General features: G+C 52.5%; 1 protein-coding gene across 1 annotated transcript; it reads left to right on the forward strand.

Annotated features, from left to right (window-relative positions):
* The first annotated feature begins 419 nt into the window (after positions 1-419).
* Positions 420-24,904, forward strand: LOC120593478 (myosin-6). Its single transcript, XM_039851322.1, has 38 exons — positions 420-822; positions 1,101-1,319; positions 2,531-2,674; positions 2,901-3,057; positions 3,156-3,183; positions 3,474-3,585; positions 3,872-3,964; positions 4,722-4,785; positions 4,964-5,062; positions 5,493-5,596; positions 5,682-5,820; positions 7,213-7,481; positions 7,771-7,941; positions 9,128-9,437; positions 10,115-10,185; positions 10,463-10,550; positions 10,638-10,755; positions 10,900-11,023; positions 11,294-11,430; positions 13,015-13,270; positions 13,383-13,625; positions 13,774-13,950; positions 14,237-14,382; positions 14,640-14,730; positions 16,774-17,163; positions 17,530-17,656; positions 17,748-17,866; positions 18,211-18,407; positions 18,968-19,151; positions 19,337-19,502; positions 19,602-19,726; positions 20,652-20,960; positions 21,292-21,495; positions 22,358-22,483; positions 22,691-22,966; positions 23,531-23,626; positions 24,336-24,470; positions 24,818-24,904. The coding sequence occupies exons 2-38, from the start codon at positions 1,119-1,121 to the stop codon at positions 24,839-24,841; spliced, it is 5,820 nt and encodes a 1,939-aa protein (XP_039707256.1). The 5' UTR covers positions 420-822; positions 1,101-1,118; the 3' UTR covers positions 24,842-24,904.
* Positions 24,905-25,350: the final 446 nt, after the last annotated feature.

Genomic DNA, 25,350 nt, shown 5'->3' on the forward strand with positions numbered 1-25,350 from the left:
GCCCATCAGTCCTGTGGAGAGGAGGAATGTGCCCAAGAACTAAAAAAAGGCCCTGGAGCCGGAGGGGCTAGGGCAACAGACCTTTCATGGGCAAATCTGGAGGCCCTGTTGTCCTCCTGTCACCTCTAGAGCCAAAGGATCAAGAGAGGAGGAGCTGGCAGGGGAAAGAGGTGGGAGGGAGGGTCCCTCCGGAAGAGACTCCAAATTTAGGCAGGGGGAGGGGGCAGTGGGCTATAAAAGGATCAGGGCTCCAAGGACAGACAAACACTCTCTGAACCCAGGTGGGATTCCCGGGGTGGGGGGCTCTGTGGTCAGCCCTCAGAGCTCCCACTTTGAGGGACTCTATCTTCACAGGAAATGGGGTGAGAAGCCCAAGGGTATGCTAGAAATGCCTTTCTCCAGCCCCAGGAAGTTCCCACTGACAGAGGGGCGATTGCAATGCAAAAACCAGAAACTACTTTTCTCCTCCCATCTGCATCTGTCATCTCCCACTCTCTGTGTCTTCTGAGTCCTGTCTCCATCTTTTTCCCTCCTCCGATGGCTTCCCTCTCTTTATCTGGGTTTATTTCGCCTCTTGGTCTTTTTCAACTCTTGTCATACTTTGTCTCTCTTCTCCTTGCTCTTCCTTCTCAGTTGTGTGTTCTAATTTCCGTGCCTCTCTCTGTTTCCAACTCTGATTCCCCATCCTGCCCCTCGCTTCCCCCCATTGGCCTGCCTCCATACTTCTTTATCCTCTTAATCTGTTCTTCTCTGCCTGGCTGCACCTCCGTGGCTCCACCCACGATCCAGACTCTTCAAGATTCTTTGTGAAGCGATAACCAGGTGAGAACTACCCTATTTTCTCCTGAGAGCCAGGTAGCTGGACCAGGGGCTCACTGTCTCTCTCTGAGCAGCTCATTACCTCCCCTTAGCAAACTCCAGCATCATGTCAAAGGGCAAAGAAAACGGGATCGGAGCAGGGAGGGCTGGATCTAGGCCAGGGAGTTCCCAAGGGAGGTACAAGAAGAGAATAATAGGACCTAGGTGATGAGGAGGTAGGACAGGGAGTGGAGGTGCAGAGGGCAGTGCCACCCACTGAGGCCTGGGGCCTCCTCTCTTAGCTGCAGAGGAGCGACAAGATGACAGATGCCCAGATGGCCGATTTTGGGGCGGCAGCCCAGTACCTCCGCAAGTCAGAGAAGGAGCGTCTGGAGGCCCAAACCCGGCCCTTCGACATCCGCACTGAGTGCTTTGTGCCTGATGACAAGGAGGAGTTCGTCAAGGCCAAGATCGTATCCCGGGAAGGGGGCAAGGTCACTGCCGAGACTGAGAATGGCAAGGTGTGTGAGGCACAGGGCCAGGGGAAAGGGAGGGAAGGTTTTTTTGCGGGGTGCAGGGGTGGAGACCCTTGCAGTGGGAGCTGACAGGCCCTGGAGAACAGCCAAAGCCAGGGGGCGGTTACATGCCCCCTTGAAGGGCCCAGTACCTGAATGAGAACTCTGACCTTTCTCAGATGGACACGAGCAGGTGCAACAGGGCACCACCTCAGCGTTGTGCACTCCTTGCCAGAGAGGATGCTACGGGGGGAACCTCAGCCAGCTTATTCCTCACAGGGGTCTTGTCGATAGAGAACACAGTCACAGTATCAAATGAAATTCCCTTTACGAACTTGTATCTCTCCTCTCTGTGCTTCAGTTTCCTCCACAAACTCTCCCAAATTCTCCCCACCCAAAGCAAGAGCAAACTCTTAGACCCAGATGAACTCAAAGAGTAGGAACTCTTGAGTCGAGCACTCAGTCCTGGGGTTGGTGACTGGTACTCAGAAGCCCCCAGTCCCTGGTCCCTCACGCTGACCACGAGAATCGCTGTTGGTCACCCGCAGCGGCTCAGAACCATGTGCCTCACAGACATGCTGACTGAATGTTGCATCCTACTGGGGGCTTTGACTCTGATTCCAGCTCTGCCACTAGCTAGCCACCATGCCAGCAAATCATTTAATTATTCAAGCCACAGTTTCTTCCACTGTAAAAAAAAAAAAAAAAAAAAATGCTAGAATACCTGCCTGCAGAATCTAACGACCTCAAGGCATGTCAAACTGACCAGTGCCAATCGAACCACAGCAACAGCGACCAATGGGGAGGTAGGGTAGATGGGTGAGATGCTTTTCTCATAGAGGCAAAGATTCACCTCAAGCACTGTCCCCAGGAGTCAGGGTAAGGTGTGTATGCACAGATGGCAGAGCTGCCAGCCACTCCAAGTTTTCCCCTAGACACTTGAAGCAGGGACCAAAAAATGATACGCATGGGCACAGGGTCTGGTGTACTGACAAGACACAGGGATTCTAGGATGGTCCCTAGGGTTGGAGAGACAGTGGGTAGGCAGATTATCTGGGGAACTTTAGGGTAGGACCTAGGCACTGGCCAGAGAAGGGCTGGGGGCTTGAGGCCAGGTCGTGGCCTGTGTTCTGGGAGGAGGTAAGTGGGTGAGGCTTGTGACCACAGACTGGCAGTGTACCCATCCTGTCCTACTACTGCCCATGCTTTCTCCTCAGACAGTGACCTTGAAGGAAGACCAGGTGTTGCAGCAGAACCCGCCCAAGTTCGACAAGATTGAGGACATGGCCATGCTGACCTTCCTGCACGAGCCCGCGGTGCTCTACAACCTCAAGGAGCGCTATGCGGCCTGGATGATCTACGTGAGTGCATCCTGGACCAAGACCAAAGTAGACCAGGGCAACTCTCTCAAGGGAGAAGGTCAGAACTCTCCCAAGGGGCCCAGGACTCCCTCGCCCCCTTCCTGCCCCTGGTCATCTTCAGGAAGAAAAGAGCCAGCTGGGGTGACCACATACCCTCTGGCCTGCACCACCACCTATCCGAGCTCTCCTCTACAACCTCTCATGTCTGCCCTATCTCCTGCCCCAGACCTACTCAGGCCTCTTCTGCGTCACCGTCAACCCCTACAAGTGGCTGCCAGTGTACAATGCTGAGGTGGTGGCCGCCTACCGGGGCAAGAAGAGGAGTGAGGCTCCACCCCACATCTTCTCCATCTCCGACAACGCTTATCAGTACATGCTGACAGGTGAGCCCGGCAGCCCTGACCTGTGTGCCTTTAGCCCCACAGCCATGGACCTGGGCCCTCAGCCCTGACCCCATTGCTTCTCTTCTTTTCTCTTTCAGATCGGGAGAACCAGTCCATCCTCATCACGTGAGCAAGCGCCATTCATCCATAGAGGGGCTTGTTGGGGCAGACCCAGGCTGATTCATGGGGGTCCAGGGGTTGGGGAGAGGAAAGGTTTAAGGCTGTGATTGCAAGGAGTGTGGAGTGCTGGGCTCTCTGAAGACCCCCGGAGTCACCAATGATGATGGGCAAATTCTGCAGGTAGCTGGGCCCTGGTGGAGGTCAGATGGCCAGGGTTCAGGGCGGGGAGGGCAATGCTGAGCTCCAAATAGAGAGATGTGGGAATCCTGGGTTTGATGGGTTCCTGTTGCCTCCAGCGGAGAATCTGGGGCAGGGAAGACTGTGAACACGAAACGTGTCATCCAGTATTTTGCCAGCATTGCAGCCATAGGTGACCGTGGCAAGAAGGACAATGCCAATGCTAACAAGGTGAGCCACAGGCTCAGCAGAGGGGGTCTGGGGAAGGCTAACCCAGGTGACCCTGCACCATCCCCTGGACAATGGTAGTGACAGCACCACTGAGCCCAGTGCTAAAAATCTTCCTGGCAAAAGACACACACTCTGAGGTCCAAATTGGCCCTTTGCAGCTGTAGACCCCCCAGCAGTCCACTCAGCCCTACCCCCATTCCCCAGAATGAGAGCAGCCCCCTGCACTCCCCACCACCACATAGAGGTGGACGGAGGATGAACCCCCAAGGTCTTGTTCTCTTCACAGGGCACCCTGGAGGACCAGATCATCCAGGCCAACCCTGCCCTGGAGGCCTTCGGCAACGCCAAGACCGTCAGGAACGACAACTCCTCCCGCTTCGTGAGTGCCCTTGACCACTGCTGATTGACCTCATCAGCCTCGACAGAAAAAGTGGGGTGCTGTTTTGCCAACAGTAACCACACTCAGTTGATTGTCCTGTGTTTGACTTTAGGGTATCAACGAGTATGCTCATGAGCATGTGCGTGCATGCACACACACACACACACACACACACACACACACACGTTTACACACACATTTACACACACTCCAAACCCTCTCAACTCAGCCTATCTCCCTAAGTTCTGGGAACTCAAGATAAGAGACCCAGAGTCACCACAGCTGTTCCATAGTCAAGCAATAAAACAGAATTCATCACCTTCTAGATTTTCCTTATGACTGTTTCCAAAGCTCTTCCATATGAGAGTGGGAAGAGAGCATAGGCATTGGAGCCAATTCCTAGGCTTTCCGCTTGCCCAGCAAGTCCGCACACCTCTCTGAGCCCCAGGCTCTTCATCCCTGAAACAGAGGTAGTAATAGTTACCCTGCCAGTCACTGGAAGGATCACACAAGGTCATATCAGAGGTAGAAAGAGGAGGCGTTCTCTCCGTGTTCATTTCTGTGTCCATTGTTTCTGGTCCAAGATCCCTGTGTGGTATGTGGGGATGAGCATCCTTCCCATGTTTTCCCGATACTATACTGGGACCCCAAATAGGGTGTTTACATTTCCAGGGCATTCTGGGTTGCGTTGAAGTCCAGGATCTCTATTCTGTCCCTTCTGGCCAGTTCCCTCACTCTTTGTCCCATCTGCCCCCAGGGGAAATTCATCAGGATCCACTTTGGAGCCACTGGAAAGTTGGCTTCTGCAGACATAGAGACCTGTGAGTACCAGGCAGCCCTGCCCACCTTTCTGGGTCCTTCTCTCCTGCCTTTTTTCCCAGTGGGTGGCCCCTCCTATCTTCTCTCTCTGTCTACATCTGCACCTTGGTTCTCGTATCCTTTTTTCCCTCAAACTGCCTGATCTCTTTCCTTACCCACCTTCTTCTCTCCTTACTTCAGATCTCCTGGAGAAGTCGCGGGTGATCTTCCAGCTCAAGGCTGAGAGGAACTACCACATCTTCTACCAGATCCTGTCCAACAAGAAGCCAGACCTACTGGGTGAGCCTGACCCCAAGGCCCTGCTGCCCCACGCCCCCCCACCCCCGCAAACAGGACAGATGCCCTCCTATTTCTTAGCTGCCCCGCCACCCTGCTCGCCTCCCTTCTCCCTCCACCTGCTCAGCGGCTTTCTCCTCCTGCCCCACCTCGGGCCTGCTTGCATCTCCTCCTTCCTTTCTTTCCACCCTTTCCTCGTCATATTTTTCTCCTCTTCTTTGTTGGTTTTCTCCTTCTCCTCGTTATTTGCCTTGCCTTCTCCCAGGTGTCATTCACCTCCCCCACACATTTTTTCACTTCTTTTGGAGTCTCTCTGTAGTCCTTGCTGACTCTCCTTCTGTCCACCTGCTCTCAGGCCTCTCCTCCCCCGCCTCTACCCCTCCCCTGACATCCTCCATCCCTTCATCCCCTGCCCTGTCCCTTACCTGAACAGATATGCTGCTGGTCACCAACAACCCCTATGACTACGCCTTCGTGTCTCAGGGAGAGGTGTCCGTGGCCTCCATCGACGACTCTGAGGAGCTCATGGCCACGGATGTGAGTGAGGAGGCAGGGTGAGGGCTCCTGAGGGCTCCGGGGCCACCTGCTCCAACCATCTCTTTGCCTCTCTTGCTCTGTTTAGAGTGCCTTTGACGTGCTGGGCTTCACTCCTGAGGAAAAAGCAGGCGTCTACAAGCTGACAGGTGCCATCATGCACTATGGGAACATGAAGTTCAAGCAGAAGCAGCGGGAAGAGCAGGCTGAACCTGACGGCACCGAAGGTGTGGAAAGGCTTGAGGTGCTGGGTGCTCACTTGTCGTGAGGAGACAGTCCTCTGGGAGCAGGGTCTCCCATGCTGTGTCCAAAAGTGGTGCCTTTTAACAGTTCTTAAGGAGCTAGGTTGACAACAGGATTGTTAGGACCATGATAGAGAAGATGGGAGGAAACCAGAAGTATGAGAAGCAGGTGGTCAGAGGGTAGTGCATTTTCTCAGGGGCAAGCTCTGCCTCCACTCCCTCCCCAGCCTCCAGGCTTTCTCTCCTGTTGGAGCTTAGCCGGAGACCTGAGGCTTATGGGTTAGATGGGTGTGGTGAGGGGTGGGAGTCGGGGCAGGGACTTGGGAGAGGTAGACAGACAGGGAGGCCCCCGCAACTCTCCCTAACTTCTCAACCCCACTGCCCTGACCAGAAGTGAGTTGGGGATTTTTCCTCCTGTGCCCAAGTCTCACTGAAGTTCAGGAAAGCACAGCCCCTGAGCTCTGCACGTCCCCATCATTGATACAGTGTGTATGTGTGGGTGCCCAGCCCTTGGGTGAGCCCCTGGTGGCCTCTGTGCCATGTTGTTTGGGAGGCAGCAGGCCAGGGGCATAGGGCATTGGCATGTCATTCACCTCGCTGGGCCTCAGTTTCTTCCTCAGTGAAATGGAGCAACAGTCCTTCACAGCTCCCTCCAGGGCTGTTGCAAGAATCCTTGAGGAGCTGCGAAGGTGTGAACTATGCTAGACAAACATGTAGGAACTTTCTTCCTCGCCTACCTTCGAGGGCCCTTTCTCTGTATCTGTCTAGCTCAAAATGCCAAGCCTGGGTGTCATGATAACCATGTCACCAGTTACCACAAAATGATTGAAATTAAACCAAATAAATCTCCTCTAAATAGAGATGGTATGTTGAATGGAACATTTGGAGAGCTGGAAGTTGCAGGGGAGGCTGTCCAAAACACTGTTAGGAAATTAATTTCCCAGCCAATTAAGTTGGTCAACACGTGGATTGAGTAGCGTCTCCAGTTCTGGGCCAGATCAGGGATGGACACAAAGGAGGCAGGGAGCAGAGTACACATCTCCTGTCAGCCACAGTCCCTGTCCTGAAGAGACAAGGAAGTGCAATGAGGGTGGGAGACATGCTAACAGCAGTGCTGGTGAAGGGCCTGGCCCAGCGACACCCAGCACATGTAAAGACAGAGGCGAGAAAAGCTGCTGTGTGGTGGGAGGCCCTAGGTGAATAAAGGGGCCTGGGCTCCGGCCTGGCTCAGGCATATACTGGCTGTGTGACTGCAGCAAGCCTTGTTCCAGGCCTCCATTTGCAACTCTTAATGACCTAATGCTTCAGAAAGGCTCTGGCCCTGGAGCAGGGAAGGAGAGTCTGTTGAAAGTGCTTACTCCTTTCCTTCTCTATCAGATGCCGACAAGTCTGCCTACCTCATGGGGCTGAACTCAGCAGACCTGCTCAAAGGGTTGTGCCACCCTCGAGTGAAAGTGGGCAACGAGTACGTCACCAAGGGGCAGAGCGTGCAGCAGGTGTACTATTCCATCGGGGCACTGGCCAAAGCAGTGTATGAGAAGATGTTCAACTGGATGGTGACGAGGATCAACGCCACCCTGGAGACCAAGCAGCCACGCCAGTACTTCATCGGAGTCCTGGACATCGCTGGCTTCGAGATCTTCGATGTGAGTGGGGGAAGCCCCTGGGCGTGGGAGGAACAGTAACTCACTCATTGGCACATGCAACAACCTTCATTGAATGCCAGCCGCAGGCCAGGTGTGGGAAAGGCGGTGGGGTTCGGCGGTGAGGGAGGCTGTCGTGGTCCTGTCTTCAGGGTCAGCGCTCCCTCTCTGTCCTGACAGGGGAGTGGATCAGCCACAACCCTCACTGGGCTGGACACAGTCCCGGAATGACTCCTCCGGCCACTGGGCCACCTGCCCACCTGACCCGCTCCTGCCCTCACTCCCCCTGCAGTTCAACAGCTTCGAGCAGCTCTGCATCAACTTTACCAACGAGAAGCTGCAGCAGTTCTTCAACCACCACATGTTCGTGCTGGAGCAGGAGGAGTACAAGAAGGAGGGCATCGAGTGGGAGTTCATTGACTTTGGCATGGACCTGCAGGCCTGCATTGACCTCATCGAGAAGGTGCCTCCTCGGCTCCACCACCTGTATCCCCTTTCCTGGCCATCCCAGACAACATAATAGCCCCATTCCTTCTACACCCAAGCAACTAGAGTCCCCAGAATCCCAAGCCTCTCTCCAGGCCAAGCTTCCACCCACCATGAGTCACGGGCAAATACAGGACAAGCCTCTTCCTTCTGTCCCCAGGACCTAAGAACTTGTCCTATATGGTGGTCACCTCCCAGTGTCTTGAGAGGGGTATATAGTGAAGGAGAGGACTCCTAGCCCTTCTGACATTCCATGAGAAGTGTCATTCATGGAAAGATCTTAGGCTGAAACTGAAGACATTGGCTTTCCATCCCCTCCTGTTCAAATCCGTTTTCAGCCTCTCTTGTCTATAGATTCAGAAGTCAAGGATTTCTGGGTGCTTACAGGAGGCTCCCAATGCTGACTTGCCCTGAGGGTGCCTTTGGGCTTTTCTGATACAAATCAGAGTCCAGAGGGACTGCCCCTCCTCACCCAGCCCAGTCACTGCCCTTAAGGAAACGGAAGCTTTCCATAGGCTTTGGGTGGTTATCAAGGGTGCTGCTCTTCCAGAGGCCTCAGCACCCTCTGAAACTGTATGGGAAAGAGTGTGTAAAGTGTGTGTGTGTGTGTGTGTGTGTGTGTGTGTGTGTACACACGCATTTTTCTGGGCAGACAGTCTGTTTCATCAAATTTTCATAGGATTCCTGCCCCAATAAAAGTTAAGAACCTCCATGCTTTCTGAAGAGCAGGATGTTGTGCAGAACCATCTTTTGAATTGCGACCCCTCCTATAGACAGGGATCTGGCCAGCCATGCTGTCTCACAGCTCTGATGTACATCCGTCCCTGCTCTCACTCTGCTCTGGGGCAGGGATCTATCCAGGAAGGAAGGGTTGTGCTGAAAGGCCTTGGGATCCTTGGGGCGGGGCTGGAGGCGGGTGATTGCGGGTATACAACTCTCACTGGGTCTTCTGGGGCAGAAAGAGGTCAGATAGGACAGATTTGAATATAATTGGATTTAGATTAATTCCAAGAACCTTGGCTTCCTATATGGGGACAAGAGGTGCCAGCAGACTCTCTGTGGCCTGCTAACTATACTGGGCTGAGGCTCTGTCAGGGTGTAGGACCCTGGAAGCTTGGTATGTGCTCAGTGATGCTCTCTCTACCTCTCCACCCTGCTCTCAGCCCATGGGCATCATGTCCATCCTGGAGGAGGAGTGCATGTTCCCCAAGGCCACTGACATGACCTTCAAGTCTAAGCTGTACGACAACCACCTGGGCAAGTCCAACAACTTCCAGAAGCCGCGCAATGTCAAGGGGAAGCAGGAGGCCCACTTCTCCCTGGTCCACTACGCTGGCACCGTGGACTACAACATCCTGGGCTGGCTGGAGAAGAACAAAGACCCGCTGAACGAGACGGTGGTGGGCCTGTACCAGAAGTCCTCCCTCAAGCTCATGGCCACACTCTTCTCTTCATATGCTTCTGCTGATACCGGTAAGAGAGCAGCCCCTGCACTGGGCCAGAGCACTTCTGGAGATGCAAGGGTCCAGGGTCCCGCTGCTTCAAAGCACATGCCTCTAGGGAGCCTGTGAACCATGAGATAGGGGTCGGGAGATCCCACAGCAGTCCATTTGTACCCCTTCTGTAAAAGTGCCATGTTCCACTTTGTGTTATGGATATCAGTGTACATGTCATGTGTCTCCTCAAAACTGTGAGCCCCCGGACGTCAGTGAAGGTGGCACACACCTCACTGTGTCAGGCCCAGTATAAATCTTGGTAAACATAGAGAGGATTATTGAAGAAATGAGCCTCCAGGTCAGAAAAGGAGGAGGAAAGGTGTGGACTGAGATGAGGAGGATAAAATAGAAGGAGAAAAGTAGAAACTGGAAAGGTGTAAGCTTGAAGGGTGAGGTTAGAAGTGTGTGGGAGAAGAGCTATTTCAGCTCTTGCTGCTGTTCCAGTGCCTGCTATGTGGCAAGCACTGGTGACATGCTTCCATGCTGATCTTGCCTAATCGTCTTCACACCTTCAGAGGTGTTACTATCCTTCTCCTGGAAAAACTGAGACTAGGAGAATAAGAAGTCACGCAGCTAGTAAGCACAGAGCCCTGCCCCTGCCCAAGGACTGCTCTGTTCGAAGCTCCTATTCATCATTCTTTCTCTTGTTATTAGCGGACAGCAGTAAAGGCAAAGGAGGCAAGAAAAAGGGCTCATCCTTTCAGACAGTGTCGGCCCTCCACCGGGTAAGAAGGATCAGAGGTGTCAGGAAAACTGTGTTGGGCAGGCCCAGCCCAGAGCCTTTCGGCTGCACCCTAACCTGATGTTCTGAGTTTGGGGAGGAAATAACCTAGACTACATGGTCATTTTTGGTGTATAAATTCTACACAAGCTATGAATACATTATGTGTCAATTCCCTTTCCATTTGAGAGTTCTGGTGACAGGTTGTTTGGGGCCCAAAGCTCAGGGACCAAAGGGATGGTCCCTATGGCTCCTGACTCCCCAATCTCATCCACCCCCAGGAAAATCTGAACAAGCTAATGACTAACTTGAAGACTACTCACCCTCACTTCGTGCGCTGCATCATCCCCAATGAACGGAAGGCTCCAGGTGAGTTATGTGGAAGGGTCTAGTCTGGGGAGGGCATTGGCATCACTTGCCCTGAGGCTGACCCCTCTCTCCTCCCCTCTGCCACAGGGGTGATGGACAACCCCCTGGTCATGCACCAGCTGCGCTGCAATGGCGTGCTGGAGGGCATTCGCATCTGCAGGAAGGGCTTCCCCAACCGCATCCTCTACGGTGACTTCCGGCAGAGGTGGGTACAGGGCTCCCCAGAGCCCAGGGAACAGGGGAAGCCCAGGTGGCCTTGGCGGGGAGCGGAGTCTGCGGGTGACCCTGAATTCTGAGGGAAGAGCAGATCAGTGAAGAACGTGGGTGACTCCAGGTACCTCCCCGACAGGTATCGCATCCTGAACCCAGCAGCCATCCCGGAAGGGCAGTTCATTGACAGCAGGAAAGGGGCCGAGAAGCTGCTGAGCTCCCTGGACATTGACCACAACCAATATAAGTTCGGCCACACCAAGGTGAGTCTAGAACCTCAAAGGATGGAATTGCAGGGCGTGTGGCCATGTCGAGTAGAGCAGCTGGGAGTTCAGAAGGCAGACCTCTGATTCTCAGCTTCCCATATCAACCCAAAGACAGGAAGCCAGGCTTCCTTTCTGTCTTGTCTTTAGCATTTCACTCCCAGTCTAGGATGAGCCCGTGATGGGTCTCCTGAAAGCTGAGCCTGGGTCACCCACTGTCTTCCTCCACCCTGGGGACCCTTCTCTGAGGTTGTGTCCCCTTGCCCGCAGGTATTCTTCAAGGCGGGGCTGCTGGGGCTGCTGGAGGAGATGCGAGACGAGAGGCTGAGCCGCATCATCACCCGCATCCAGGCCCAGGCCCGGGGCCAGCTCATGCGCATTGAGTTCAAGAAGATGGTGGAGCGCAGGTGAGGCATGGGATATAGGGAGAGGCACTCCTGGAGATGTAAGAGGCAGACAAGCAGTGCCAACTGGCATGGGTCAGAAGACTTGAGTTCCGATCTTGGCTCTACCACTTACCGGCTGGCTCGGGCAAGTGACTTAATCATTCTGGTTAAAAATTCATTTTGAATTTTTTTTTTTAATTCCATAAGGAAATGCCAGTTAAGATTCTAATGAGGTTACATTTAAAAACACTAGATTGACAAACATCAAGAAGTCTGACCTATGGCTTACAGTCTCTAAATTAGTGCAACCTTTTTGGAAAACAATATATATATTTTTTTGAAACTGAGAAATACATTTTATTTTTAAATGTTCATTTGTTTAAAATAGGAATTACATTAACATGCTTTAATTTTTTAATTAAGTTTATTGGGGTAACATTGGTTAATACAATTATATAATTTTCAGGTGTACATTATAATTTGACATCTGTAAATTCTATTGTGTGTTTACCCAAAGTCCAGTTTCCTTCACTACCATGTATTTGATCCTCTTTACCCACTTCACCCTCCCCCTACCCACTATATTTGACCCCCTTTACTCTGTCTACCTCCCTCCTACCCTCTGGTAACCACTAGTCTATAGTCCATGTCCATGAGTCTCTTCATTTTTTAAAAGTGAAAAATTGCATACTTTTCAATTTCACTCCTGAGCGCCTGCCCACAGAGAAACTCCTGCATGTGTACAACATGGAACAAGAAAAGAATATAGCCACACTGGTCAAAATATCAAAGATCTGGAAACGACCCAATTTTCCATCCACAGAGAATGGGTATACAGTACGGTCATTTGGCGAAACCTTATAAAACAATGAAAAGGAGGGGAATACAACTACATGGTGCAATAAGTTTGAACCTTAAAAGCATATTGTTGAATAAACAAAAGAAAGTCACAGAAGGATAGCAGAGTGCGATGCAATTTTTATGAAGCTCAAAAATAATTAAAAAAAAACACAACAGCGTATTGTTTAAAGACACATTCATATATGGTTAAAGTACTTTTTGAAGAAGCTAGGAGGTGAAAAACCCAAGATTCGGGGTGGTGGCTGCTTCTGGTACAGAAACAAGGAAAGGGGACAGGAAGAAGCACACAGATAGGGTCGCCACTGGCAGTGCTCTAGTTCTGGTTTGGGTGACAGGTTCATGGATAGCCATTTTGTTTCATGCTTCACAACTTATATGTTATAGATATTTTTATATGTAAAATATAATTTTTTACATATTTGAGGTTCTTATAAATAAGATTAGAAACACTGAACGTAGTAGATACTCTCTCTATAAGTGGTAGCTTCCCTTACTACTAATGCTCTACTAAGAAAATATAAACTGACCTTTTGTTTAAATGATCAATTAATAAATGTTTATTGGGCAACTCCATGTTCAGTTTGGTAAGGTTGGGGTGGGGGTGCTTCTCAAGACTGCAAGGCAGGGTTCCTGCCCACAGGTGCCTAAAAATTGCTTAGATGGTCTGGGAGCCAAGTACAGTTGGCCCCATGATTGGGAAGCGCTCTCATAGTTCCCCTCCCTTCTTCCATATTTCTTCGCCAGGGACGCCCTGCTGGTAATCCAGTGGAACATTCGGGCCTTCATGGGAGTCAAGAACTGGCCCTGGATGAAGCTCTACTTCAAGATCAAGCCGCTGCTGAAGAGCGCGGAGACGGAGAAGGAGATGGCCAACATGAAGGAGGAGTTCGGGCGCATCAAAGAGACGCTGGAGAAGTCCGAGGCTCGCCGCAAGGAGCTGGAGGAGAAGATGGTATCCCTGTTGCAGGAGAAGAACGACCTACAGCTCCAAGTGCAGGCGGTGAGAACACATGATTGTCTCCTCATCTCCCCTAGACTATAGCCCAGCTCATCGCCAGGGAGTAAGACCCTCTCTTGAATCAACAGCTCTCCTCTCTGTCCTCTTCTCCCAGGAACAAGACAACCTCAATGACGCGGAGGAGCGCTGCGACCAACTGATCAAAAACAAGATCCAGCTGGAGGCCAAGGTGAAGGAGATGAACGAGAGGCTGGAGGACGAGGAGGAGATGAACGCCGAGCTCACCGCCAAGAAGCGCAAGCTGGAAGATGAGTGCTCTGAGCTCAAGAAGGACATTGATGACCTGGAGCTGACGCTGGCCAAGGTGGAGAAGGAGAAGCATGCAACAGAGAACAAGGTGAGGTCAGCTCCCTCTGGCTCCAGCCCAAGTTTCCTCAGGACTCCCAGGCCAGAGTGTGGTCCTGGTCTTTGGCATTGGAGGTCTCTATAGATGTCCCCAGACTGGTGACCTTAGAACCTAAAGGGGAGGGGTTCTTGGTTGGCAGGTGAAGAATCTGACAGAGGAGATGGCTGGGCTAGATGAGATCATCGCCAAGCTGACCAAGGAAAAGAAAGCTCTGCAAGAGGCACACCAGCAGGCCCTGGATGACCTTCAGGCTGAGGAGGACAAGGTCAACACACTGACCAAGTCCAAGGTCAAGCTGGAGCAGCAGGTGGATGATGTGAGTAGTAAGAACCAGGCTCCATCTCTCTCAGGTCAGGATTTTGCAGGTGATACCAATGGCCAAGGAGTTCCGGATCCCTAGAACTAACTCCTATGACCCCTGGGGACTTTTTGCTCTCTGTAGTTCCTCCGTAGGCTGAGTTTCTGTATCCTTTGTAGTTGTAGGGACTTTCCTACTGATTCGACTTCCAATCCACTAAATTTCGAGTTTAGAAAGGAGCAGACAAGCATGCATTGTGGATCTCGGGTTTACTATGCCCTGTTTGTTTTCCTCTCTCCACCAGCTGGAGGGGTCCCTGGAGCAGGAGAAGAAAGTTCGAATGGACCTGGAGCGCGCAAAGCGGAAGCTGGAGGGTGACCTGAAGCTGACCCAGGAGAGCATCATGGACCTGGAGAATGACAAGCTGCAGCTGGAAGAAAAGCTCAAGAAGTAGGAGCTTACAGTGGCGGGGAGGGGCTAATGTTGTCTGGCCAGAGAGTTAGAGCACAGGGTGCTTCATCCCCACTGGCCATGGTTGTTCTGGGCCCATGAGAATGGGAATTAACCCTCTGGGCTGGGGCCTGGGCAGTGGGGCGGCGGGGGGAGGGGTGCGGTGGCAAGGATATTGGTCTTGGCCTGCCAAGGCAAGAGAAGAGAATGGGCACAGAGGAAGGAAGACCACCTGTCACCACCCGCTTCTCCTCCAGGAAGGAGTTTGACATTAGTCAGCAGAACAGTAAGATCGAGGATGAACAGGCACTGGCCCTTCAGCTGCAGAAGAAACTGAAGGAAAACCAGGTGATCTTCCCAGTGCAGCCAAGTGGATACTCAATGGCTCCAAGGTGGCCGGGCGTTCTGGACAGTATCTGGAACTCCAGGCCACCCCAAAGATCCCTCAAGTACTGATTTATGACACTTGAGAACACTGGCCTTCCTCCATTAGAGTAATAATGTCTTATTGCAACAAGGCTATTATGTGTCGGCAGCGGGTGAGTCGGGGCGTAGGGGGTGGAATCATACCTACAAAAAGGGCTTCTCTTTCTGAGTGACGTTCTGCCTTATGGGTTTTCTGTTCTGGGACAAATGCTAGGGTCTTCTCTAACCCTTCCTTTGGTACTTCTCCTGCATGGGGGTGAGAGGGGCCTTGTGGAGCTACTCTATTCATACTCTTCCTGGGTACTGACCCCAGCCATTACCCCAGGCTGAATCCCTATAGAGCACTCATGATATGAGGTCAATTCCTACAACCTTGAGCAAGTCAGTTCCCCTCCCTAAGCTTCAGAGTCTCTTCTCATCTGTCAAATGGGACTAATAACCCTTGGCTTACAGAGGACCAGACAAGAAATAATATATGAAACCACTCTGTCAATTGAAATTCATCCAGCCACTATCAAGAAGGGGTTCTTTCTTCTTCCCATGGCCTTCTCATCCCTCTGCAGGAGGAAATTAAATTAACAGCTGCAATCTCCCTTACCTTTAATGCACCCCAAATTTTAATGTGCTTTTAGTTCTGTCTTTGCCAGAAGAACCCTGGGAACAAGGAAGGCAGGTACTGTCATCCCTGTTTTATAGATACAGAAGCTGCATGGCCAGGTCTAGACACAGTGACCCCAAGGGAGACAGGCACTTAGCAACTGGGGGCAGGGCCTTATCCTTTCATTTTCTCCTCAGACTGCAGCTAGTGGACAGAGCTGATCTCCTCTCAGCATTTGGGGCCCATGGCCCAAGCTGCAAGTGATACATGAACACAATTCTACTCCTCTGGGGGCTGCTCAGAGGCTGGCCTATCAGTGATAAGTTGCCTCTCCATGTTCTCGGGTGCTTCTTCTGGGTTTTAGCCAGAAAACCAGGACACCCTCAGGTTCTTCTAGGTAACTTCTTTGACTCTTGGACCCAAAACAATAGTACTGTTATCTTCATAAGGTCTTGGCAATGGGCTGCCGCTCCTCCTTCTTCCTGCCCAAGCTCTTGCACACAGTCTCACCTTCTCCATCCTGGGAACAGAGGCACGGTGGTCCTCTCTCTACTGCTGCCATGACCCACCCACACACATTCCATTAACACCATCCATAACCACACACAAAGGGATCTCACTGATCCTCACCTTTCCTCCTGGCTAGTCAGGCAACATATCAAAATGGTAGATGAGACATTCTCCCAACTAAGTCAAGGCCAAGGCCAGAAAAATGACATAGAGGCAGAGGAGGGCACACTGCTAACACTCAGTTGGGCTGGAAGGGAAGGATAAAGCTGGAGCCCAGCCCTGGGCATAGATAAAGCAAGCCCCAGAGAGTGAGGAATATGGTTGACTGGACTTTTGGTCACTCAGAAGATTACAAAAGTTTTTGATTGTTGTAAGGCATATTGTTGCAAATGTTTGTAAAATACAAGTATCTGCTTTCTTGCCTTACGGGTTAGCAGAGCAGAGCCCAGTGGAATCTTTGCATTTGTGAAATCTTTGATTCCAGGATCTCATAGGATCTTAAGACTTCCTTCCGAACACAGATTCTCAGGATTCAGGGCTGCAGATTCTCAGACTGGGTCTGAGATGCCCCTGGGAAGTGCCTTGTAGGGTTGGCTTCAACTGAATTCCTGTTGCTGGCCTATGCATTGTACGATGTTAAGCAGCATCCTTGGCCTCTGCCCTCTAGATGCCAGTAGCAACTTGAAAATATCGCCAGACATTGTCCACTGACCCTTGGGGCACAAAATTTCCTCTGGTTGAGTACCACTGCTCTGAGGGACCTGAGTGCTTGGGCCAGGAGTCTTCTAGAGTCTCGGGAGGGGGCTCTGATGGACAGTTCCAGGCCGTGGGTCTGAGCCCCTTGTGTCCGGGCCCAGGCACGCATCGAGGAGCTGGAGGAAGAGCTGGAGGCAGAGCGCACCGCCCGCGCCAAGGTGGAGAAGCTGCGCTCAGACCTGTCCAGGGAGCTGGAGGAGATCAGCGAGCGGCTGGAAGAGGCCGGTGGGGCCACGTCCGTGCAGATCGAGATGAACAAGAAGCGCGAGGCGGAGTTCCAGAAGATGAGGCGGGACCTGGAGGAGGCCACGCTGCAGCACGAGGCCACGGCCGCAGCCCTGCGCAAGAAGCACGCCGACAGCGTGGCCGAGCTGGGCGAGCAGATCGACAACCTGCAGCGCGTGAAGCAGAAGCTGGAGAAGGAGAAGAGCGAGTTCAAGCTGGAGCTGGACGATGTCACCTCCAACATGGAGCAGATCATCAAGGCCAAGGTGGGCCTGTGCTCTACTCCTTCTCACCTTCTACTTCCTCACAGCTTACGCCTTCCTTCCACTTTCTCTGCCGTCTCTCTTATCAGTCTCACTCCCTCCATCACCCTTTGGTCTCTCTCTACCTCTCTCCCTTGTCCCTCCTTCTCCCTCTACCCCGTACCTGTCTCCTCACCGTCCTTCCCTTCTTTAATTCATGCACCCTCTTCAGATTGTGCCCCTCCAGCATCGCCCCATTTTCCCCGCCTGCACTCTGTGCTCTCCCCACCTTGGCCCCTCCCTTCCTTCCTCTGGTCCACCTAGCCCCTTCTCCCTGAAAGCTCCAGCCCCTCCCACATTCACCCTTCTCACGTTCTTTACTTCCTGAAGGCAAACCTGGAGAAGGTGTCCCGGACACTGGAGGACCAGGCCAACGAGTACCGCACGAAGCTGGAAGAGGCCCAACGCTCCCTCAATGATTTCACCACCCAGCAAGCCAAGCTGCAGACGGAGAACGGTGGGTACCCCTAACCAGCCCTGCTCCTGACCCAGGATAGGGTATCGGTTGCCTTCTTCTGTGGTCCACAAACCCATCTTCCCACCTCCAGGTGAGCTAGCCAGGCAACTGGAAGAAAAGGAGGCTCTGATCTCTCAGCTGACTCGAGGGAAGCTCTCCTACACCCAGCAAACGGAAGACCTCAAGAGGCAGCTTGAGGAGGAGGGCAAGGTGAGGTTCAATGGCAGGTCTTGGGCAATTAACATCAGAAATGGAGCCTAGGGACTGGAGAAAGCCCTCCGTAATGGAAAGACCTCCAGTCTAGTTTCTTCTACTCTTCAGCCAAGCCGTACAGGAACATCATCGAATGACTCTTTTCTTATTTGTAAGAAGATAGGGTGGGCAAAGTAGGAAGCTACTCCAGGACGTTGAGATTCCATACCAGCCTTCACCCTGAATGAGGCTAGGGCTTAGTTGAAGCTCAGAGATATGAAAAGGATCTGGAGAATGGGGGGAAGGCTTTTCCTCCCAACCTCCTGGGAGCCGAGCTCACCTCTGGGTGTTCATCTCCCCAGGCAAAGAACGCCCTGGCCCACGCACTGCAGTCAGCCCGGCACGACTGTGACCTGCTGCGGGAGCAGTATGAGGAGGAGACGGAGGCCAAGGCCGAGCTGCAGCGTGTCCTGTCCAAGGCCAACTCAGAGGTGGCCCAGTGGAGGACCAAGTATGAGACAGATGCCATCCAGCGGACAGAGGAGCTCGAGGAGGCCAAGTGAGTCCCAGGCAGCCTGCCTCTGGTCGAGGCCCCTTTGCAGGCAGGACACAGCCCAGCCCAGTCCGATCCTCAGTAGATTCCACACAAAGGATGGATGCTTATCTAGGTTTTGACAACACAGGAGGACCTTGCCCCAGCCCCACCTCCTTCTCCCCTCGGGGAAGCTTTTTGCTCGCGTTATGTTTCTCATCCGAATATAAGACGAACAAAAGGTTTGTCTGAGGGCAGAGCGCTCCCACCTGGGGCAGGGTGCTATGGCAGGGGGAGGTGGGGTGGCCTCCGAAGCCCATGTACCCTCCATATCTTCAGCTTAAAGTGTGGCTCAGGGTCAGAGGGACACCACCCAGAAGGCCCCCCTGTGTGCTGTGGGTCTTCACACCCTGACACCAAGACCTTCCGCTTGTCCAGTTCACGGCTCCCTGGGGCCCATCTTCAGCACTTCTGAGTTTTCAAGGATTGTTTTCCAAAAGAGTCATGTTGTTTCCTCTTGTCCAAAATCCATGCTCTCCATCCTCCCCACCCTCTCTCACCACCACCAACCCCACCTCTATGGGCAGAAAGAAGCTGGCCCAGAGGCTGCAGGACGCTGAGGAGGCCGTGGAGGCCGTCAACGCCAAGTGCTCCTCTCTGGAGAAGACCAAGCACCGGCTGCAGAACGAGATCGAGGACCTGATGGTGGACGTGGAGCGCTCCAATGCGGCCGCCGCGGCCCTGGACAAGAAGCAGAGAAACTTTGACAAGGTGGGCCCTGGTTGGGGACACAGCCAGGGAGCAGGGCATGGGTACCAGCATCAGTGTGAAGCCGGGGAACTTTTCCTTGGAAGCAGGGAGGAGGCCGAGCCTAGGCGAGGCCCGGACAGCTCCTGGAGGTGAGGGTTGGGCTGGAGCTGGGGGCATTGCAGTGAACCCCATCCCTGTCCCCACAGATCCTAGCCGAGTGGAAGCAGAAGTATGAGGAGTCACAGTCGGAGCTGGAGTCCTCACAGAAGGAGGCACGCTCCCTCAGCACGGAACTCTTCAAGCTCAAGAACGCCTACGAGGAGTCTCTGGAGCACCTGGAGACCTACAAGCGGGAGAACAAGAACCTGCAGGGTGCGCTGGGGCCCAAGGCCAGGAGGGGTGGGGGCAGGGAGAGCCACTCTGGTCCAGAAAGAACACAGGCTTTGAGCTTTCTGGCCCTCTGACCCCCAGAGGAAATCTCCGACCTGACCGAACAGTTGGGAGAAGGAGGAAAGAATGTCCATGAGCTGGAGAAAGTCCGCAAGCAGCTGGAGGCCGAGAAGCTGGAGCTGCAGTCGGCCCTAGAAGAGGCCGAGGTGAGGGCGTGGTTCTGCCTACATTCCTGCCTTGGACCCCTTCCTGCTCCTCCCAGCCCTACTGTCTCTGGCTCCCCAAATCTTCCTCACCTGGGAGTGACCCTGACTCCAAGACAAGGCTATTAGCTCCTTATTCTTAGTCCAAGGTCATCTACCCACTACCCACAACTGCCTCCAAAGCCAAAGTCTGCACAAAGGAAAGGTCACAGTCTGATCCTAGGCCATGAGGTTCAGCTTCCACCAGGTTTATAAAGTTGAAGCCTGGCCATCATAATAACCCCTCGGACAGTAGGTTATTATGATGGGCTGGGCTGCAGAGTCAAACAGACTCGAGTTGATACTTGGCTTCGAGACTTCCACTGTTTCATTGGGCAAGTTTCTTTACCTCTCTGTACCTCAGTTTTCTCACTTGTAAAATGAAATTAATTATACATACCTCATAAGATGTGTACATGATTATTATAAAGATTAAATATATTATATATATTACATAATATATATAAGATTTAATATATAAGCTATTGTTATTGTTCATTTTAAGGACCTAGGGATTGATCTGAGTTAGGGGGCTTCTAATTTTTTTCACTAGAGGGTGAGGGGCCTGGGAAACAAAAATAAAGGTTTGAATTTGTGGTTATGAAAATCCCTCCTTTTTAATAGTATTTTAGATGAGTCAGGATCATGCAATGTCAGTGCTGGGGAGTCTTGGCAGTCTTAAAATCCAAACCCTTTCCTTGACAAAGGAAGCCCAAGGCATCCTGCACCTCCCCTCCCAGAGCACCTACGTGGCCTGGGAGGCAGGTCCCACCTCCCCGTCTCTTCTCAGGCCATAGTCCCAGCTGACATTCGAATCCTCTCAGCCTCTCTCCCCACACGGCCCTGTGCCCTGACTCTCTGCCTCAGACCCTCTCTGCCCCACCCCCAGGCCTCCCTGGAGCATGAGGAGGGCAAGATCCTCCGGGCCCAGCTGGAGTTCAACCAGATCAAGGCGGAGATCGAGCGGAAGCTGGCCGAGAAGGACGAGGAGATGGAGCAGGCCAAGCGCAACCACCTGCGGGTGGTGGACTCACTGCAGACCTCCCTGGACGCGGAGACACGCAGCCGCAATGAGGCCCTGAGGGTGAAGAAGAAGATGGAGGGTGACCTCAACGAGATGGAGATCCAGCTCAGCCAGGCTAACAGGACAGCCTCAGAGGCCCAGAAGCACCTGAAGATTGCCCAAGCCCATCTGAAGGTAACAGAAGTTGGGGTTCTCAGATTGGGGTTGAGCCCAGAGGGAAGACGATGGCCAGAGAAAAGGGTCCTGGGCTAACGAATATGAGGTGAGAGTCAATTACGTCCTAAACTTGGAGGCTTGAAGGAGACCTGGCTAGGCCATGTCCTGGACCAGTTCATGTCCTGGACCAGTTCAGCCTCCAAGTCTAGAGACCAGATGAGAGAAAGTGCCCCTTTGCCCTCCACTTGACAAGAGATTTGTGAATGAGGAGTAGGGCACATCAAACCCCAAATGGGAGGCCCTGATGGGATGGGGTCCAGGCCTCTGCACTTCATCCTTTCCTCCATAGGACACCCAGCTCCAGATGGACGACGCAGTCCGAGCCAACGACGACCTGAAGGAGAACATCGCCATCGTGGAACGGCGCAACAACCTGCTGCAGGCCGAGCTGGAGGAGCTGCGGGCCGTGGTGGAGCAGACGGAGCGGTCTCGGAAGCTGGCTGAGCAGGAGCTGATCGAGACCAGCGAGCGGGTGCAGCTGCTGCACTCCCAGGTGAGGAGGTCAGGGGCTGCCACAGGGAACCTGCTGAGTGGTAGAGCCCAGGACATCTATAGATGTTCGGAACCTGAGGCTCTGAGTGAGCATTTCCAATCAGGATTGCAAATTATTTCATCTCTTGGGCCAACTCTCATCTGTTAATCACGGCTCTGGATCCACTACCTGAGAAGAGGGACATGACTTAAAAGCTAAGAGTGCCATGATTGGTTGGTGATGCCTGCCAAAGTCACAAATCTGGAGGTAGTGAAATGCTGCTACTATTCGATATTCTTGATCTAGAAGACACCTCTATCTTGCTCTGTAAAGATGGGCCTTTGGGACTCTAAAAGAGCACAACTGCATCTACTTGCAAACCCAATTCTCAACAGAACACCATTTTTCTGCAACCCCATATATACTGTTTTCAGCTATATTCTCCAACGAGTTTTTGTGCCTATCTTATGGCAGTGCCCTGTGGAGCTTTGTTCCATAATCTATGTGTGGGAATGACATCATGCACTGGCCTAGTCCTCTCTTCCTCCTACGTTCTTTCTGTAACTATAATCATTTCCAGGATATTATCCTGGTGAAAAGTTATTCCCATTTTCCTTGGAATATTTTCATGCTCTTACATAGACATGTTACTAAAGAGCTCAGGAGTAGAAGCGCAGATTCTTTGCTGCTTGGAGTCTTTCTCCGGACCTCATAATTTTAGATATAACGTCTAAGTCATCTATACTCATAGGAAAAGGGAAAGCAGGTGAAAAACAAGGAATACTCTAAAAGCAAAACTTTTTTTAAATGACCAGTTTTAATTCTCTCTGGGCGAAAGTGTAGAATCAGTATACATTCAATAGTTTTCTCTGCCTCTATCTAGAACACCAGCCTCATCAACCAGAAGAAGAAGATGGAGTCAGATCTGACCCAGCTCCAGTCAGAAGTGGAAGAGGCGGTGCAGGAGTGCAGGAACGCTGAGGAGAAGGCCAAGAAGGCCATCACGGATGTGAGCGACCCTTCACCTTTTCACCTTCCCTAAAGACATGAACAAGGGCTCTGGGTCCAGGCCAGGCCACTACGCTGCAACAAATTGACTCTGCAGTTCCCCGGGTTTGAGGGCCTCAGGGAGTAAATGCCAGGATGAGAAAGACGTGATCCTTGAGGGAGAAGAGGCCTGGGCCCCAGTTCTTTTACATCTCTCTCCTTTCCTCAGGCGGCCATGATGGCGGAGGAGCTGAAGAAGGAGCAGGACACCAGCGCTCACCTGGAGCGCATGAAGAAGAACATGGAGCAGACCATCAAGGACCTGCAGCACCGGCTGGATGAGGCTGAGCAGATCGCCCTCAAGGGCGGCAAGAAGCAGCTGCAGAAGCTGGAGGCCCGGGTGCGAGAGCTAGAGAACGAGCTGGAGGCCGAGCAGAAGCGCAACGTGGAGTCGGTCAAGGGCATGAGGAAGAGTGAGCGGCGCATCAAGGAGCTCACCTACCAGGTACGGGCCCTGCGGCTGCTCTGGGGCCAGATTAGCAGGAGTGGAGAAGGAAGCATTTTCCTAGCCCCACCTCCTGGCCCCCACAGACCCCACGCAGAGCCACCATCTGGGAATGCCACCCAGCGCTCCTGGCACCTGCTCCTTGAGAAGCTGTATTCAGATTAATTTTCTTTCACATTCTCCAGAGTCAGTTTGGCTTAAGACCATGAATCTTTATAGCGGGTGGAGAAGAATCTGCTTCTACTTCCTGGCCAAGAGCATCTGTGGTGGAACTGATAGGTTATAGCTGGAATAGCCCCAATGTCTCCATATTGTCAGATGAAAGAATTTCATTTTGTTCTGAGCCACTTCCCCAGCTTCCAACTTTAAGGCCTCAGATTGCTTTTGAGATCCTTTTAAGGACATTGCCTTAGCCCTTTGACCTACAAGTAGCATCAGTGATGAACTCTCCCCACTACCTCTTTGACCCGGCCCATTGAAGGAAGAGTAGAATAGTGAGGGAGGGAAAGATGACTGCACTTGCTCCCACCTCAAAACTGGTTTCTCCTACCAATCCACCCCCAGACAGAGGAGGACAAGAAGAACCTGCTGCGTCTACAGGACCTGGTAGACAAGCTACAGCTGAAGGTCAAGGCCTACAAACGCCAGGCCGAGGAGGCAGTGAGTTCATGGTTTTCTCCACTCTTTCATCAACATACCTCCTACGTGTGAGAACCAATGAGTGTCCACCCCAGCGTGGGGCCTGGACAAAGGGTTTGCTATTCTCTTTAACTCTCAAATATTTGCTCAGTTGTGTCAGGCATTCTGAGTTAACAAAAGCAATGCTTATTTGACTCAGGACCTTCCCACAAGCTGCTTATAGTCCATACACCAGTAAGCCCGAGAGAAAACAATGTAGCTGCTAATGCAGGTCAGGGGGCTGGATAGCACTAATAGCTGAAAGATGGCAGTGGAATTGAGCCCGGAAAGGGATTTGACCAGGCATAGCACAGTGAGGAAGACATCTGGGTGGGCAGAAAATTGTGGATATGAGGTGCTGATGAGCACACCTGTGCAGGAAACCCAAGGTCAGGGAGCATCTATCAGAGTCACAATTGGACAGATGCAGTGAAGCTGGATTTGAGTGGGCCCGGACCAGGCAGCATGGGATTCATCTTGGGCAGTGGGTGGCCATGAAGGATTCTGAGTGCTGGACAAGTGTGAGGAGGAAACCAAGCCAGGAGCAGGATGCCCCTGGTAAGGCTGTCGCAGGTACATGGGTGTGGGGTACTGAGCCCAGGTCAGGGACAGGAGGTCCCCAGACTAGGAGGCTGAGAACCCCTACCCCTGCCCCTTCCACCTCCTCCTCCCACACTCTGAACCCCTGCAGGAGGAGCAGGCCAACACCAACCTGTCCAAGTTCCGCAAGGTGCAGCATGAGCTGGACGAGGCGGAGGAGCGGGCAGACATTGCCGAGTCCCAGGTCAACAAGCTGCGGGCCAAGAGCCGTGACATTGGTGCCAAGGTGGGTCCCTCCCCAGGGCCTGGCTAGTCACCCTCACAACAGCGCACCCTCCAACATCAGTGCCCTTCTGAGTGGGCATGCCTCACCCTCTATTTGGATAGTCCTCAGGTTCCCATAGCACCCATACCTGAAAATCCCCTTCGTGTTCAGAGCACCCTTATAGATGCCTGCACCTCTACATGTACTTAACTACAAGGACTCCTAAATGGGACGCTAAGATCTCTGAGGCCCAAACCCCTCCTTCTAAGGGTATCTTCCTTAAACCCCTGAAAGCCCTAGAGATTCCTCCCCACACCCTTCCTCCCTCTTGCCAGCTGCCCACTTATACCTTTTATTTTTTTTCTCAGCAAAAAATGCACGATGAGGAGTGATACTGCCTTTGAGACCTCACTCTTGCTAACCTATAATAAAGATGAGTGACAGACTCTGCCAGAGACCTTGTCCTTTCTATTCTAAGCTCCTGGGAGGAGGGCCACACAGCCCTGTGTCCAAGCTGTGGGAGCCAAGGTTCCCCACATCTATAGAGGAGGAAACTGAGGCTCCGAGAAGTGAGGTGTCCTCCCTGAGGTGACAAAGCCATGAGTCCCAGTTCTGCTCAGTCAACCAGACAAGGGACAAGAGGGAGACATTTCAAAAGTGGAGAAAACAAAGGCACCAGAAGGGTGAGCCAATTCTAGACAATGGGAGACAGAATTTTAGTGACGAAGCTGAAGCCACTCTCCACCTACCCTATCTCTAAGGCCACGGGGGTTAAATTGTCCTGGGATACCTGTTTCCTCCAAAATAAATTTTCCCACTGATGCCAGGAGAGTCTCAGAGCTGGCTGGGGACAGAGATATGGATAAAGAGGTTGAGACAGGTCCCATTGTGATCAGCAGCC

The sequence above is a fragment of the Pteropus medius genome, unplaced genomic scaffold, assembly GCF_902729225.1.
Source record: "Pteropus medius unplaced genomic scaffold, Ma_sr-lr_union100, whole genome shotgun sequence".
Taxonomy (NCBI): Eukaryota; Metazoa; Chordata; class Mammalia; order Chiroptera; family Pteropodidae; genus Pteropus; species Pteropus medius.

Bases quoted from the DNA above. Each gene is read 5' to 3' on its own strand.
- LOC120593478 (XM_039851322.1), top strand. From the start codon at position 1,119: ATGACAGATGCCCAGATGGCCGATTTTGGGGCGGCAGCCCAGTACCTC. The intron at 5,597-5,681 runs GTGAGTGAGGAG...TGCTCTGTTTAG, and splicing joins AGGAGCTCATGGCCACGGAT to AGTGCCTTTGACGTGCTGGG. The intron at 10,551-10,637 runs GTGAGTTATGTG...CCTCTGCCACAG, and splicing joins CAATGAACGGAAGGCTCCAG to GGGTGATGGACAACCCCCTG.